A 16,804-nucleotide genomic window follows, 5' to 3' on the forward strand; every position below is an offset into this window, starting at 1 on the left:
AAGTTAAATGCTTCTAAGGAAATTTGCTTCGGAATGAAGATTCTAGATAATATCCTGTACCTTTTCCTACTGTTCTCTTAAATAATCTATTTTTTGCCTAGGTTGTTTGTTTTGTTAATTGTATTTGTCTTCCAGTTACAGATTTAGCCCCCTTTGACTTCCATAGTAAAGTGTAGCTCCCTAACTAGAAAAGAATTTAAAAAGTTATCTTTTTTCATCTTCCCGAAGTGTTCAGATATTACAGATGTTGTTAATCAAGCTTTACTTTATTGTGCCAACTAATTAGCACATGAAAGAGCTCTGTTACACATATGAAAAATTGTTTAAAAAATGACTTGTTACCCAACACTTTATTTCACAAAAAGGATTCTTTGTTTGTACTATAATGAAAGAAATATATATGTCCCTGCAGGATTCTCGAATTTCTCAGAGAGTGCTATGCAGTTTCTCGAAAAACAAGGTTTGGAATCCCAGTAAGTTTCTGAAAATACACTTGTCTGTTTATATGTGAATTTATGAACCATTTGGATTTTGTTTGCAAGATTTTGTCTTGCATGTTTTGCTTTTGTACATGGTTATAATCCCTACAACACTTAAAAGAGATTAATGGAAAGATCTGAAAAGTACCCGCAAGTAACTGAAGTTGCATTAAAGTTTTCATTTTAATATGGAGATAATTACTGACATTTTGATTGTAGTTCATAAAATATAGTTCAAAACTGTAAACATTTTTTTCACAGTATTTCCCTTCAAAAAGGATTGTTTAAATAGAGAAGTATTTTTTGTCATTCCTATGGCATGTAAGAGGAGGAGTGTGCAAAAGCTACAAGATGGAGTTTGTGTTAAATTTCGTATTAGGAATAAATTGTGTTATTCATGTTTTCAGGTTATAGCTGTATTCCTGTCATGCAAAAACATCTGCTTGCTACAGGGCATCCAAGCCTCATATAGACTGCTAAAGGAGCATGCCATATCTTGTGATATTACATAAATACACAATAGGCAGGCAGGCTTGGTATATTGCAAAATGGATTTCTGTTACAGTTCCTTATACTTGTGTGCTGAAATTTAGGGACCATTTCATCACTGGGAGCTCATTGAATGTCTTGCTTGGTAGGTCTCAAGTATCATGCAGAAGCCATGGCATATCTTTATTTTTGAGGAACAGAAGCTTCCTCAAACTAGATCAGTGTAATTTATGAATAAACTCATGGGAAACCATTAACTGAATCCCATGTGGTTCTTAGCCTTTCTTTAATATGCTTTCCTAAACTGTTGCAAAGTCACTACCTTCTGTATTGATTTTCATGTTGTTTGTTTAGTTATAAATTATTGCAGTGCTTTGCCTTTTTTAGCAGTACCTGAGTTAATGATGGTGTCTCTTGTTAGTTTAGGTGACATAGATTAAGAAAGGATCTGAAACTCATTTGAATCACTAGATTTGGTTTTGTTCCTATTTGATCTGCTAGTTACATTTCACTGTAACTATGATGGTTTTATTGTTTGTTTGAGGGTTTTGTTTTGTTCTCTTTTTTTCTTTATGTAAACCTGTTTTTGTTAATTATGTGATTAATTCTGTGATTTCTTTGATCATAGATACTTTTCCTGTAGCTTTTCTTATGTACAATATTAATCACTTAGAAGAGACATGTTATCGACCATGTGTACATTTCAGATAAATCTGTGAAAAGTTGCAGTAATAACAGTTTGATAGAGATTTTTAATGGATAATGGTAGAATAAAGTATCCATTTTGTCTTCAAGCAGTTAAACTTATGAAACATCTGTTCCTCTTAAAAACACAATCATGAAATTAATTCTACTTTAGCTATTTCTGTTATGTAATTTGTTGCTAATTACAATATAAAATTGTTCTTTTTTTTCTTCTATACTAACAAATTAATATCTCACAGTCAGTAAATTAGGTTTTCTGTTTTTCTAGGAAATAAATAGATTATTTGGTTTGGTTTTGAAAGTATTTTTAAAAAATTTAATTTCTGATTGGTTTTTAATAATGCTAGTATTTTGGAGGAAGCCTATAGAATACTGTTGGCTTTTTTTATTAAATGTTAGATACTGTTGGATTGAAAGTAGTCTCTGATACTCCCTGCTCCCCCAACGTCCTCAGCAAGAAAATGCTTACTTCCTTTCTTTTCTTTTAGGGGTCCTGTGTCTAAACTAACCTTCAAATTGTTCCTGGCTGTTCTGTGTTCACTTATTGGTGCTTTTTTGACATTCCCTGGCTTGCGACTGGCTCAAATGCATCTGGATGCTCTGAATTTAGCTACAGAAAAAATAACACAGTAAGAGAAAATATATGCAAATAGGTATATGCTACTCAGTCTTAAATCTTTTATGTCTAAAAATGTCTAAGCAAACTATTCCAACAAGAAGGTAGTGACTTAAGACTTCTGTTGCTGCCTGCTTTTCGTATCTTGAGCAGATTTGCCACCTGCCACTTTCTGCTCAACCTGTGCTTTGCCAGTCTGTTACATTCTTTGCCTTGTAATTAAGAGTCTCAATTAAAGGAGCTTTCCTTTCCTCCTGCAAAAACTCCACCATGAATGTCTCTGTGCCCAGCTTTCTTTCCACCATCATGTCTTTCCAGAAGTTAACATAATCTTCAGGAAATACAAATATGACCACAGACTGGTTTTTTTCACCCACACTTACAGATGGGAATTATTCCTTTAATAAATTTAGCATAGGATAAAATGCAAAAATGACCCAGAATATTTAATTAGGGTCATATGTTAATACCAATTTAAAGGAGTATTTTCATTTCCTGCCGCCCTTCCATTTGGTAGTAAAATGTTCTGTCCAATTTAACTATTTCTCTTGAACATTCTCTGGTTGAGAGGGTGAAACTCCAAGTGGCTTTCAGAGATCTTGACTGTTGATGTTTAGTACATGATAATGACAGATTCTGCAGCATAGGGCAGTTTAGGTATTCAGTGTGGTAAATTTCCTAAGAGAACCACTATGTTTTCCAGTAGGAAAATAATTTTTGTTCAAATTGCATGTTTTTTCCTTTCCCTTCAGGAATGCCCACCTTAAAAATTAATCTGTTTGAAGTGAGTCCATCAGTCTTGGTAATTTATAAGCATTGAGTACACTTGCACTCAATGTAATTTTCTATGTAGCAGCCAGCTACTGGATTGTTTTATCTGTTGTTATATTTCTGTCTGTGTGTAGACTGTGACTGAGTCACTTCCTAATCTGTTCTTTCCAGACAGATAAACTCCTTAGTTCTTAATTGCTATAGTTCTCACTATTTTAAAATTCTTTGTCTCTTTTCTCTACGTATTCCAGCATCTTCTTTGATCAATGGACATAACATCCTAGGCAGAAATATAAACTCTCTGAAAAAAAAAATCCATTAATTAAGAATTAAAGGGCAATTAATATCCACTGAAGTGTGGTTATGAAAATTAAAACTTCTCTAGCTTCTTTAGACGGTATCAGAACTGGTTGTTGAAGATAACTTTGTTCAACACCACCAAGTTATTTTTGAAAGTCTACCAATAGACTATTCAACTGGAACAATGTGAAAATTACATTAAATGAGTATTAAATGGATACATGATTAGGTATCCATATAATTAGATAAAGTCATTATAAAGAATATTTGTCAAGTGATAGGTTCTAACAAACCTGAAGAACATAACTTGTCCTTGCTGATGCATTTTTGCTAGTGTTATTGACTACACTTGTTTGACAGTGATTAAAGGGGGGGATGACTTGTCACTGGTAGAAGCTCTCTAAGTTGGGTACTAAAACAATTTCTATCTTTGCAGTCAAATACGTACTCTACTTAAAAAACCTCAACCAAAACAACTGCAAAGAAAAAGCTCACCAACTAAACAAAATACAAAAACAGCTTAAACCAAAGAAAAAACCATAATCAAACTAAAAGCCCCTACATCCCTTAAGCTGCCCGAAAAACCCACAAATTTCTCTTAAAACCCAACAAAAGAACCAAAACAAAACAACTTAAAAATATCCAACACAAAATCTATTCCTTAATGGAATGGAACACTTAACTTGCAGGGAGCACTGACCAAAAACAGCCCCAAAACTTAAAGGTTAATGAGCAAGAACTATTTTACTAATATGTTCAAAATTATTATTGTGATTCTTTTATGAGTGTAGGGAGTAAGTTCATTGTTTTTAGGTAAACAGAATAGAAATTATCTGGTATCCCTTTCGGTTTTGAGAACTGGCTTGATTTTTTTTCTTTGGCAGTAGTATCCTTACTTGCATTTTTTCTTTGGCAGTAGTATCCTTACTTGCATATATTTGGAGTCCTCTTAACAAAGTTGTACAATTTTCATACACATTTCCTCCTTTGCCAGAGTCTGCATCAAGAGTATTTCAGCCTTACTTCCTGTTCCATTAAACACAAAAAAAAAACAAAACAAAAAGAAGAACAAAAAAAATAGAGATTCCCACCACCCTTTGGCACATTGCAGTCCATTACTCCAGTCCGTTAACTCAGTAGGATCTCCTAAATAGGTAGAAGCTCAGGTAAAAGGCTTTCACAATCTAATTAAATGCTTTGGGCCGATCCTTGGTGCTGTTGCATTCCCAAGCACCACTTAATAGCTAGCAGGGTTTATTTCTTCATCTGAAACCGAAGATCTAAATTTGTGTTTGATGACAGCTTCTGTATTATGCAAACATTTTAGTGGTTTTAGGAAGCTTGATGGTTGGCAATCAAGAAGGTCTTGTGTTCTTTAGAACAATTTTTGATTACATAATTTTTTCTGTAGTGCAGAGGTACTGTAGTGAAGGTAGAGACAAACCTGATACTATTAGTGAGGAAACACTGCTAACAAAACAACCCAATCCCCTCAACTGTTCTCATTTCATTTTAGTAACGAAAAATGATTGGGGAAAATGGGTTTAGAAATAGAGAAGAAAATTTAGAAGTTTAGAAATAAAGAAGGATATTAATTTAAGGGAGAACTCCAGAAACTGTATCCCCTTTTAAAATTCTGCTAGGTTGTACTCAGAAATTACTAAAGAGTACCACTTTTATTTTTGTTGTGCAGTTTCATACAGTATTTTTTTGGTCTGAGTATCTTTAATGTAAGTACCAACTTTAATTTAATCAGGGTTTCTAAATAAAATGCATCATTAAACTGTGTAATCTGACCTCTGACAACTGTTTATCCTCTTCTTTTTAAAGCCAAAATCCAGTGTGATTTTACAATATATAATGTTACTGTTTTGTTGAAATGTAAGCCATACCTATAAAATAGGGAAGAAATTTTCTTATTTATCTTTCTTCCAATTATTTTAAAGTTAATATTTCTCCTTTTGAATCTGTATATACTTTCAACAGTATGGTCATTGTTTTCATTTACTAAGTTCCCTGGTTTTTTTCTTTTTTCAGAACATTGCTACATATAAACTTCTTGGCACCTTTATTTATGGTTCTACTGTGGGTAAAACCAATCACTAAGGACTACATTATGAGCCCACCTTTGGGCAAAGAGAGCATTCCTTTGTAAGATTTCATTTAAAAGTTCTTTCTGGGGTATTGAGAACAAAACATTGTCTTAGCGCTCTTTGCAAGTTGAAGAAACGTGAAAGACTTTAATAGCATTGGCTGTCAGAGGTATTGTGGAAGATGCAGCTGAATTATAAGGAGCATCTGTTATTTCAAAAGAATGAGTTGCAGAATGTTGAGTGTTAAGGTAGTGGTTCCCAAGAAACTGCTGTCTCTTGATGACTCCTTGGCAGTAATGTGTTGTTTTTTGTGGGGGTGGAATACCACCTCGCTACCTGCTGGAACCTTATGTCTTGCATATTGGTGTAGGAGAGAAGTGGTTTCAGTGAAAACAGTCAAGATATGTTGGCATGAGAACTAAGCTAGGAGGTTTGTCTTAATATTACATACTGATGAAGTGGTATTGAATTGATAGGTAAAATATTTAGAATATAGAAAGGGAGAGAGTTTCCAGGAAGAGTAGTGTTTGAAATGATGTATAAGTAGAGTTGATTGTCATTGTCACAATTAGTCTTGCTAATTCAAAATAGACTTGAAAGAGATGAGATAACCTTCTTAAGTGATCCTGTGACCATTGAGCTATTACATGAAACACAACAGATATACATATTTTGTATGTCTTCTGTTTCTCAGTTTGTCTTAAAATGAGGGTTGAGCTTTTACTGGGTATCTCAGGTAACTGAAGATACAATTTAGTACTAGATGCAATTTAGTGCTACCATTTACAATCTAGTACTATTTACTATCTAGTCCTGTGTGTCCAAAAACCTCTAATTATCTGAGAAATCTTCGTTTTTAGTGTCCAGCCTTCATTTCTTAGAATTTAGGCAGTTAAGAACTGCTATTGTTTACAGACAAACGAATACTAATTTGGATCTATGCTGTGGGGCTACTGAGAAGTAATGGGAAAGAGAAATAGAAGGCATTACTTGCATGTGAACTTCATAACTATAGTTTGTGTGTTAACTGTTTTTGACAGTTTGTCTCAGATTACTTTACACATGATAAAAACAAATAACTGTAGCAGTAGGTGGTCTTTGGAAAACAGCATTACCCTTTTTCTTTATCCACAGAATGTCAGAAGATACATTTGATACCATCAGATTGTGGATTATAATCCTGTTGTGTGTTTTACGGTTGGCTATGATGCGTCATCATTTACAGGCCTATCTGAATTTAGCCCAGAAAAGCGTGGACCAGATGAAAAAGGAAGCTGGTAGAATAAGTATGGTTGATTTACAAAAAATGGTAAGTATGGTGGCCCTTAGATTATATATTTGTAGTGTTTTTACTGTGGAAATTATTTTTTTCTAATTTGTTGTATTCTGTGGCAGCAGAGCTCAAATCTGAATGAAGCTTTCTAGACTATATCTCCTATAAAAATACAGAAAAATCCAGCAAACCAAAATACGGAGAGATGTATCATCTCTGTTATGCGGGTAGTTTGTCCTGGGTTATTTGGAAGTTTTTATAAAAGATCCTTTCCAAGGAGTGGTGATCTGTAACTACAACATGGGAAAGAAAAAATTGAATTTTTATTGAAGGGTAATGTACTGTTACCAACTATGATTTTTAAATTGAGGGAAAATTTATGACAAGGTGGTTATATTTTGGAATAAAATGACAGATGTTTGATTCTGTCAGACCATTTAGAAGTGCACCAGCCTAGTTAAAAAATTACTTATCATATTGTGGACAAGACAAATTTTCCAAGGTTTCTTTTTTTTAGAGAAAAGTAGTAAACCATACCTTGAACAAATGGATGAGATAGAATGGCTGTTGTGTGTTGTCTGCAAAATAAACTTACATTTCTATTGTTGTATGATAGTGCTGTCTAATGATTCTGCTGAGTTGGGGTCTGTTTCAGGCAGAATATTTGAAGCATGCCGTAAGACAGAGACTCCTCTTCTAGGATTGTCATTATTACATGTAGTTACACTAAGTGTCTAAATGCCATAGTCTGAAGGTGCAGTAGTTATTTACAAAGTGGCTAGGAATTTGTTCCAGGAAAAAAAACTACGAAGTACATGTAGTAGCAGCTGGTTAGGATGGAACTGTGCCAGTTGCTGTAAATGTGCTATTTTAATAATGGGAATTTTATTCCTATCTGTAAAACATTAATGTCTTCTCCATGTGGCATTTCTTATATCCATTTCTCCATCTTCATATATTCTGTTTGAGAAGGCCATAGTTACTAGTTGGCTTATGACTTGTTTTGTTTTACTAATCATATCTGCTTTACCTTTTTTAGGAATTTGTGCCAGTGAATTCTCTCCTGTCTGTCATTCTACAGTGATCGTTACTTTTTAATTTGTTATTTTTGTCATATTCCATCAATTTTTTGACAATTTTTTTTTGTCTCATGCTTTTTCTTCTGTCAGTGTCTTACTACTTTTCTTTCTCATGTTAATTTTTTGATACATGCTCATTAAGAAGCCTGTTGAGAGGTATTCCCAAAACTATCACATCTATCTTCATCATTTTTGCCAACCTGCATTCTCTTCTTCTATAAAACATGAGTAGTTTTATTTCACTGCTTGCTTGCTCTTATTTTATCACTTTTTCCCATCTTTATTTAATTTAATCTTTTTGGTCAATAACTTATAAAAATACGTAATGTTACAATCTTGAGAAAAATGGAACCTGTGGGAGAGTAGAGGGAGGGATATATCTGAATGGACTTTGATGAACCATGGTGTATGACTGAAATAAAGATCATTTAAATGCTGTTATTGATCTAATGAAAACTCAAGTTATCATTGTTTCTAAAATACAAATGTTTTCCAGTTGGAAGTCTTAAAAATATCTCACTTTTGAAAAAGGACTGTAATATTAATGAAGCTTTCATTTACCTTTTATGGGGCTTTAGACTACTACTTCATTTTTGAAATAGGATTTAGCTTGTAAATGGCTGGGAACTTGAAAAATTAAACATATATATTTAATTTTGTTTCTGGTATATTAAAGTAGGAGTCATTGAATAATGGCATACAGTTTGCAGAAGCAAAATTGATTCTCTATTTTTTAACAGATTTGATGTTTTTAATTATTTTCTTTCAGCCCTTCTTTTCAGTTTTGTAAATGTCCTGAAACTAGAATTCATTATGGGGATTTCTTTATTAGGTCTTTTGAAGACAGTATGTCCCATGCCAGGAGTTACTAGAAAATTCTTAAAACAGCTTTAGTGCATAAATACTGTTTTTTTTTAATAAATTGTTTTTTCTAGACATGTTCATAAAAGTCTGCTTTGATGAACCAGGAATCATGAACTTATACTCTTTCTTTTTTCTAGGTGGCTCGGGTATTCTATTATCTCTGTGTAATTGCACTGCAGTATGTTGCACCATTGGTAATGCTTCTTCACACAACTCTGCTCTTAAAAACACTAGGTAGGCAAAATTGGATCAACAGTAGTTTATTCTGTTCTACAGGGGGCTTTTTTTTATTTTCACCTGACTAAAGAGAATTAGAATTCATGAGTACTTGCAATACAAAAACATCTTGTAGTTTCCTGTAATTTAAAACATTCATATGTGTCTTGTAAGTAGTTATTTCTGTTGCTGCTTTTGATATCTTCCAATTACATGCTAATTTGTTTTATTTATTTCTGAGAGATTGTGTAATGCAATCGATTAAACTGTTTACTTCTGTTGAAATATATGTCTTTTTAGAAGTATTTTAAAAGTGGACTGTATAAAGTATGATTGACTGTACTTCATTAACATCTCATACCCGAATTTTTCAGCTTTTTTATCATTAGTAGGCTTTTAGAATGGAAATTGTGAGATAGAGTGTTCATATAGTTAATGGGAGATCTGAAGTAGCTCTGGTTTGGGTTTTTTTCTTTCTTTCTTTCTTTCCTGTGAGACTTGTATTTCATAGCCTGCCATGCGGTTGTATCATTCTCTTTGCAAAAAGGCAGTGGATAGAGATCGGCTTTATTAAGTTATGATTCATCCTGCCTTAGAGTAGACGTCTCCATCTGGTAAGATCAGTCATACCCAGGACATACAGAGGTTTCAAGGCAGCTATATCACATGTAGATGTTAGGTTGTCAAAATACAAGATGAATCCTACCCCAGGGTGAAGTAGGATTGATTCATCCTACTTCCTGATATGACCAGGAAGCCAGATGAATATACTTTGTATTTACAAAGTTATAAAAACAGCATTTTGTGTGTGTGTCTATTAAAAATATATCAAAGACCTGTAGAGTGATTGAATTAACATAAGTTGAATTTAATTCTACAAAAATCTGTTACTTGTTTATTTTTAACAGGTAATTATTCTTGGGGCATCTACCCAGGATTGAATTCTGACACTCCAGTAGAAAGCAGTCTGCTTCCCAATTCTGTTTATTCTGAGTCTCCACCTGCTGATGGAAAGATGAAAGTAACTGTCGTACAAATAACGATGGCTCTGGGAAGCCTAAAGAATATTTTCACTCCTCTCCTGTTCCGGGGACTCCTGTCTTTCCTCACTTGGTGGATTGCTGCTTGCCTTTTTTCTACAAGCCTTTTTGGTCTCTTCTATCACCAGTACCTGACTGTGGCATGAAGTCAACTGACTGAGCAAGTGTGAGGTCACATTCTAGATACAAGGTATCCCAGGTACCCAAGAGGAGATAAAGAGAAAAGAAAACTATGTATGTGAAGAGAAAACATGTCATAATTATTTTTAAAACTTCCTTGGTGTTCTCAGGGTGAATAATCTTAAAATGTTTAAAATTGCAACTGGGTTGGTTATTCTTGTTACCCAAATGGTAGGTAACTAATTCAGTTAGAGTCCTGGGACTGACTGACATTATTGTGTTGTAGATGGTGAGAAGCATGCTGAAAAGATATGACCTCTGGGTATCTTGGTTTCCATAAACAGTGAGCCAAACTCAAAAATTTGGTTTTTAAGCATCAACAGTCACTGACTGAACTGTATTCAAAGGGTACTGGACATAGTGATGGTGGCTGCCTATCAATTAAGTGCTGAAACTGAGCCATACAAGTGAAAGGAGAGAGAGGGGATTTTAAAAAATAGATCTGTTGGATAACTATTGATCACTTTTCTCCTTGGAAAATTAAAAATCCAACAGGACAAAAGAGATACTGTATATTACAGTAAGGAAAGTTGTATAAAATATTAATTAAAGAGGAGTAGATGCATGTACCTGACAGGTATTGCTGCCTACATATTTTGCAGGAGTGCTTGTGCAGTAAGAAGAGAGTTATAACAATTATATTATTTCAGTCCCTGCAGTCATTTTGAATTAATGGCCATCTGTATTGGTGCTAGTATTGATCCACACATTGCATCTGGATCTTATAAATTTCTTCTTTTGAGGTAGTAGATAAATTCCATTGAGTTTACAAAAGAATAGAAAATAATTAGTGACACCAGTCAAACATTTCAAAACAAAACAGTTTAATCCTGCTGACTGCTAGTGTATGTATATGTGTAATGTACATATATATTATATATCAAATATATAATATATATGAAGGTATGAAATATGGAATCTTTATTTTAAATTCCTGAATGTATCTTACAGAGCTATAGGAGAGGGGTGTATATGTTTCTAATAATTTCAAGATTCCCTTTTGAAATTAAACTTTTAAATTTTCTTTTTTTTTTTTTCTTTTTCTTTTTTTTTTTCAGTTCAGTTGAAAGGGCTGTTTGGTTTTTTTGCCTCTTTAGAGGTACTTAACTATACTAAAGAACTTACTATGTCTTGGAAGAAAAGATCTACCTAAACTGTTAATCTTAAAATTTCTGTTCTGTCAAATCATCATCTTTTGCCACTTTAATCTGTGCTAACTTGACCATATAATGATAATTAATATATCTTGGCTTCAGAAATAGATTTTCTGTATAATAAAACAGCCATGTAGTAAGAAAAAGAGCAAAGTATTAACTTTACAATTTTTGCTTAACTGGATAGATATATTCCAGTCATAAAATTATTTACAGTTTTTCAGATGTTTTGTGTATTTGCAAAACAGGAATGGGGATTTATATGCAGTAGCTTTTTTAAACAGTTAATATTGAACTTCACAGAGGTCAGTGGATTTTTTTAGCTAATACTGGCTGGTTTTATTTTACTGTTCTTGTTCTCTTGAATTTGTGTACAGCTTTGGCATATAATAAGCATTTATAAATGAAAAAGCTTAACTAACTTTTAATATGTAGCAAACCTACCATATAGGAGAACAAACTCAATGAATGCAGAAAGTCAAGATTTTAAACTGGTGATAAACTATCTTGCTGTGTTGAAAGCTTTTAAAGTTATTTATTAGTTTGTTAAGTTGCATTTACTGGAGAAAGATTTGTGTACACCAGCATAGTACCTACTGCATGGGTTTGGGACATCTGAGAACACCTTGCATGATGCTACTGGTTTCATTGCAGTATTTCAGTGTGACTGGGACTGCAAGCTTTGTTGTTTTCACACCAACTTTTTGTAACTAATAGGGACAAGTGCTTAACTGTGAATTGGCCTAAAGAATAATATTTGACCTCATAGTTTCAAATTTCAATCATTCCTGGGAAGTGTTTTTCAGATGAATAATTGAATGGCAAAATATGACAGGTCCAGTAACACTGCACCCGCTTTCACATTAGTTCAAGATATATCATTGCGAGATACATCATTACTAACAGAATTAGTAAGGCCAGCTTTTAAGTTAGTTAGGTGCTCAATGCCAATCTTCTATTCAGAAAAATAAAACAATGCAAAGCAGCTTGATTCTGATAGTGAACTTGCCTGATGAAGCTCACTATATAGGAGATGTAACCTGTTGTTGAAATCTGAAGGAGTAAATTTTGGATACTTGGAGATACTTCAAAATAATGTTAACAGTTTTTGCTAACAGTCATTCTGAAAGCTTATAAGCAAAAGTGAACTGTAGTTATATAATAATGCATTCAGCAAAAGTAATAAGGATCGTGTAGCTCAACTGCACAAAGCTTTTGCTAAGAGCTCATGCTGACTTACAATTCAGACATTATACTGATCACAGTGAAAAATAGGCACCTAGTGTTACAAACATGAAGATCAGTGCTTGTAGCCGCTGAGCTGTTCCATTGTTCTACAGACCATTGTTGTGCAGAATTGAATGGTTGACCTTCCGGTCAGCAGTAAGTGGGAGACAGTCCTTCTTTGGGTCCATTTAATCCTGACATGAGTCCAGAAGGCTTATGAAAAACTAAAATATGCTAATAAAAACCTTTGAAACAAGTGGTGACAGTGAAACCAGAGGGACCATATTGCTAAGGTTGTGAGCAGTGCTTCAGACAAGTATGTGATATGATCAAAAATATGTTTTAAAGAAAATCAGCAACCCCGATAGTCCTGACTTCCATATATATTGTGTAAGGGTCAAAGGAATATCTGCTTACTTCTGTAGTAAGTTCCTTTGAAACAGCAGCTGGCAAATGCCTTTTTTGTTTGTTTCATGGAGACCTTTAGCGGCACCTGGCAATGAGAGGTGAGCATCTTGCAGAAATGGAAAAGCAATAAAATGTGACTGAAAGGTTGGTAGGTGTTACTCAGGTTTCTTAAACATTTTGTCTTGCTTTTTGCCCACTACTTAATAAAAAAAATTGTAGAATGTTTTGGTTTGGAATGAATCTGGAATGGATCACTTTTCACCGGACCAGGTTGCTTCAAGCCTCATCAAACTTGGCCTTGAACACCTCCAGAGATGGGCAGCCATAGCTTCTCTGGCTAACCTTATCTAATGCCTCACCACCCTCATAGGCAAGAGTCTCCATCTAATACCTAATCTAAATCTCCCCTCTTCTAGTTTAGAAGTGTTCCCCCTTGTCCTATAACTTCCTGCCTGTGCAAAAAGTCATTCTCCCTCTTTTTTATAAGCCTTCTTTAAGTACTGGGAGGCCACAGTGAGATCTCCCTTAGTTTCTGAGAGATTTTAGAAGGAAATGTTCCTGTGGTAAAGAGTCCATGTCTGTTTCTTCTTAAATTCTGATCTCTTTTCCTCTCTTAGTGATGTGACTTCCATTGCTGATCTACAGCACTGTCCCTGTGTTCCCTTCTCAGAACCAAGTAGGCTAAACTAGTTCAAGATTGTATTTTGACTTCTGTTTAGTTTAAATTTATCTATTTTTGAAGGATTAGTTCCTTTAAATATTTGAAATAACTTAAAATTCCATCTGAAATATGAACAAACTTGTTGATATTTGTTTAAACTCTGCACTTTTATTATGTGGGTCCCTTTCGAAAAAGGGTTAAGACAGCAAAAAATCCAAGTCTTCCAGCAAGTTCAGGGAGGTCCAAACTTAACACTTGGGCTATTTCTGAGCTAAGAGACATTGATTAAGAACAGGAGAATAGACTATAGAAAGCCTATTCTTACACTTTGTAAGTGACATTCTCAGGCTACACTTGTCCTCTTTTAATTCCTTCTCAAACTAGAGGTTATGCCAGTTTTTGAGGTTTTCTTAGCTGCACAGTCTTTCCCTCGTCCAGAATTTGCTTGCGTAAAGGATCCACAGATTAAATAGTAGCATCAGTACAACAGAACATCCTTGTACAGAAGATACTTGCAGAAAATTAATTTCTGTTGCAGCTGTTCTTCTCATTTGGGTCACAAGTACTGCAAGGTGTTTAAACAGAAATGCATTCTTCTCTGGACTGTAAAGTCAAATTTGTTTTAAGAACAAAAATGCTACCAAGACATCCACACAACATTTAGGCAGCATCACCTCACTATGTGTAGGGTTAGCAAGTAAGGAAATTTCAGCTAACTTCCAAGGAACAATTCAAAGAGCTGTGCTTCCTTACAGTACCTACACCTAAGTGGTAATAGGCATTTGGGATATATCAAATAGAAAATTGAGCACATCTGATATTAAAGCTGTTGGAAGGTTCTCCAAGGTAAAAGGCCTTATGTTTCTGTATTCTCAAATAGCTGTGCTTTTCACGGAGATAATTTTGATCAGTTTTTAAATACTATGCTTCATGATTTTTCTCATTACACATTTTGCACATTAATTTGTTCCACACAGCACTTCTGCACTCAGACTTAACCACACAGTTAATGTTGTCACTATAAAGTTCTAGACACTTCAACTAAAAGACACTTCAAGAATTGAGTGCCCAGACAAAATGGAGACATTGAACAAGAATAAGGCCAAAGAATACTCTGTGTTCTCTTGGAGGAATCTGTATGCCTGAGCAAAATCTTAATGGAGGAAGGCAGCAGCAGTTTACTTGTATCTCAAATAAAATATTAAATGTGAATTATGAGTAAGACTGTTATTTTTAGCATCTACAGCCTAAATCCCAAATGGTAAAGAAAGCAATATTTTGACCTCGCAGATACCTACTCTAAAGAGCATCTAGGCAACAGATGCTTAGAAGCCAGATGTCTGATCTCACCAAGCAGGCTGATACAGATTGGTGTCTGCTTCAGAGTGATTTGTGTGCAACTACTTTTCTAGGAAGGCCTGCCATGCTTTGTGACTTGTGCAGCACATACAGTCACGTACTGTATGATGAAGTATATGGTGTGTCTCATTTGCATTCCTGAGTACTAGATTGAAAGGTCTTCCTCCTAGGTGAGATCATGAAGCCAACATGTTCCAGGCTGATTTTACTGACATCTGTATATGCTGCACTTAACTTTTTCCATTCTCTCACTGTGGACTGCCAGGAGGGTAATATCGCACTGGATGTTGTTTTTGCATGCCAGTGTATATGTATTTTTATACCTTTGATTTCAATGGTGTTTTTATTGGAAATTATTTCTAATCCTAATACCATGGCTCATATTTTCATTTTTTAAAATTAATATTGGTGCCTGCAACTAGAAGTCAAAAACTTCTATGCTATTTTTTTTAAAGCTTGTTGCTTAGGCTGAAGTATTAATAGCCTGCAAATACCAGATTTTTTCCATGTGATTACACATCAGTCAGGAGCCCTTAGAATTTGTACTTGCAGCATTTTTTCACAACAACATACTATCCATAATGACCCTGCTGTCTATAAAATACATATCTCAAAATAGTTTGAATAGCTTTTTACAAATTCCTTAGTAGTAAGCCATTATTCTTTTATTGTGCTGCAATATATTTTTTAAAACCTGGCTTAAAATTCCTTAAAGTCAGACTTATTCTCTCTTCTGTTCATAGTAACTCTGCTTCCTGTATGTGCTCTAAGCTTCCAGAATACATATTCACAGTATTTTTCATAAAAGCATAGGACAAAGAAAAAGGCACCAAAAATTATATTTCATAACTGCAGTTCATACCCATGTCATGATGTGCCAACAGTTTTTATTTTTCCTATCTTTGGTCATTTCTTTGTTCCATTGTTAACAGTATGTAAGGCTTTCTAGGAGGATTATACTTGGAAAAAAATTCTGTAATAGAAGATACTGAAAGCTGTCTAATGTTTCAATCTTCCTATTTATGTGAGGAAATATTAATGCAAAGATGCTATTTAATAATTTCAGCCTAAAATTTCTCATAAAGTAGACATCTTACGCATTGCACAGGGAACATCTTCCAAGTTATAAATATTTTACTTTAAATCTTCTACTTGTCTCATTGTTACTGGGAACACACAAACTCAATGTTGTTTATCAAACTCAATGTTATTTATTTTTGTCTTTAAGTGAAAAGTACATAGTACTTTCTGCTCTAGAATAAAGACCTAAGACAAAAAGATTCCCCTACCTTCATTTCAGTATTTGCCAAATGGAGAAGACTCTGGTGTTATATATGTAAATTTTAGCTTCCTCTTACTACTAGAATACTGTTAAAATGATTTTTATAGTTACAGATTTACAAGTACTAACACTGTAATGCTTCACAATGAGGATGGTGTCAAGTGGTGTTTGCGTTAAATGGATATGGTGCTGCATTACCTGTTGTTTAAAACCAAATTGGCTTCTGTGCTTTTAAATGTTCTTCAGGATCTGTGATCAGAAAAGCACAGCACAAGTTGAAAAATCTCACTTTGGAGTGTTTTTTGTTTATATTTGGGTTTTTTTAGTGGTGTGGATAATACTTGGGTACAACTACTACAGCTAATAAACCTCCAATATTCTTTTTGTACATTGTAAAGTGCCTAATTGTGGGTGATTCTGGTAACCTTTGAAATAGGGTTTGCTACGAAATTATTTTTTTCATACAGTTTTTGGCTTATGTAATATCCATGTGTGGTTTTTTGCTATTTACATATTGGAAACAAATAAGATTTTGAAGAAATCTTTTCCATTCCTCTTACTTAAGTGGTAAGCTAACGATTTTGCCCATATATGACTGATAATTGAAC

General features: G+C 34.1%; 1 protein-coding gene across 5 annotated transcripts in view; it reads left to right on the plus strand.

Moving 5' to 3' along the window:
- Window positions 1-16,593, plus strand: part of TMEM161B (transmembrane protein 161B) — a 39,974-nt gene extending 23,381 nt beyond the window's left edge. For 4 of the 5 annotated variants that reach the window (XM_063180972.1, XM_063180971.1, XM_063180973.1 and 1 more), the window contains 6 exons: window positions 413-473; window positions 2,162-2,302; window positions 5,398-5,511; window positions 6,588-6,762; window positions 8,807-8,903; window positions 9,794-16,593. In XM_063180972.1, the coding sequence (XP_063037042.1) occupies window positions 413-473; window positions 2,162-2,302; window positions 5,398-5,511; window positions 6,588-6,762; window positions 8,807-8,903; window positions 9,794-10,071 (866 nt within the window). In that variant the 3' untranslated portion in view covers window positions 10,072-16,593. The remainder of the gene's footprint in view (window positions 1-412; window positions 474-2,161; window positions 2,303-5,397; window positions 5,512-6,587; window positions 6,763-8,806; window positions 8,904-9,793) is intronic. The other variant, XM_063180975.1, reaches the window with a different exon arrangement.
- Window positions 16,594-16,804: the final 211 nt, after the last annotated feature.

This window comes from Melospiza melodia, chromosome Z (assembly GCF_035770615.1).
Source record: "Melospiza melodia melodia isolate bMelMel2 chromosome Z, bMelMel2.pri, whole genome shotgun sequence".
NCBI lineage: Eukaryota > Metazoa > Chordata > Aves > Passeriformes > Passerellidae > Melospiza > Melospiza melodia.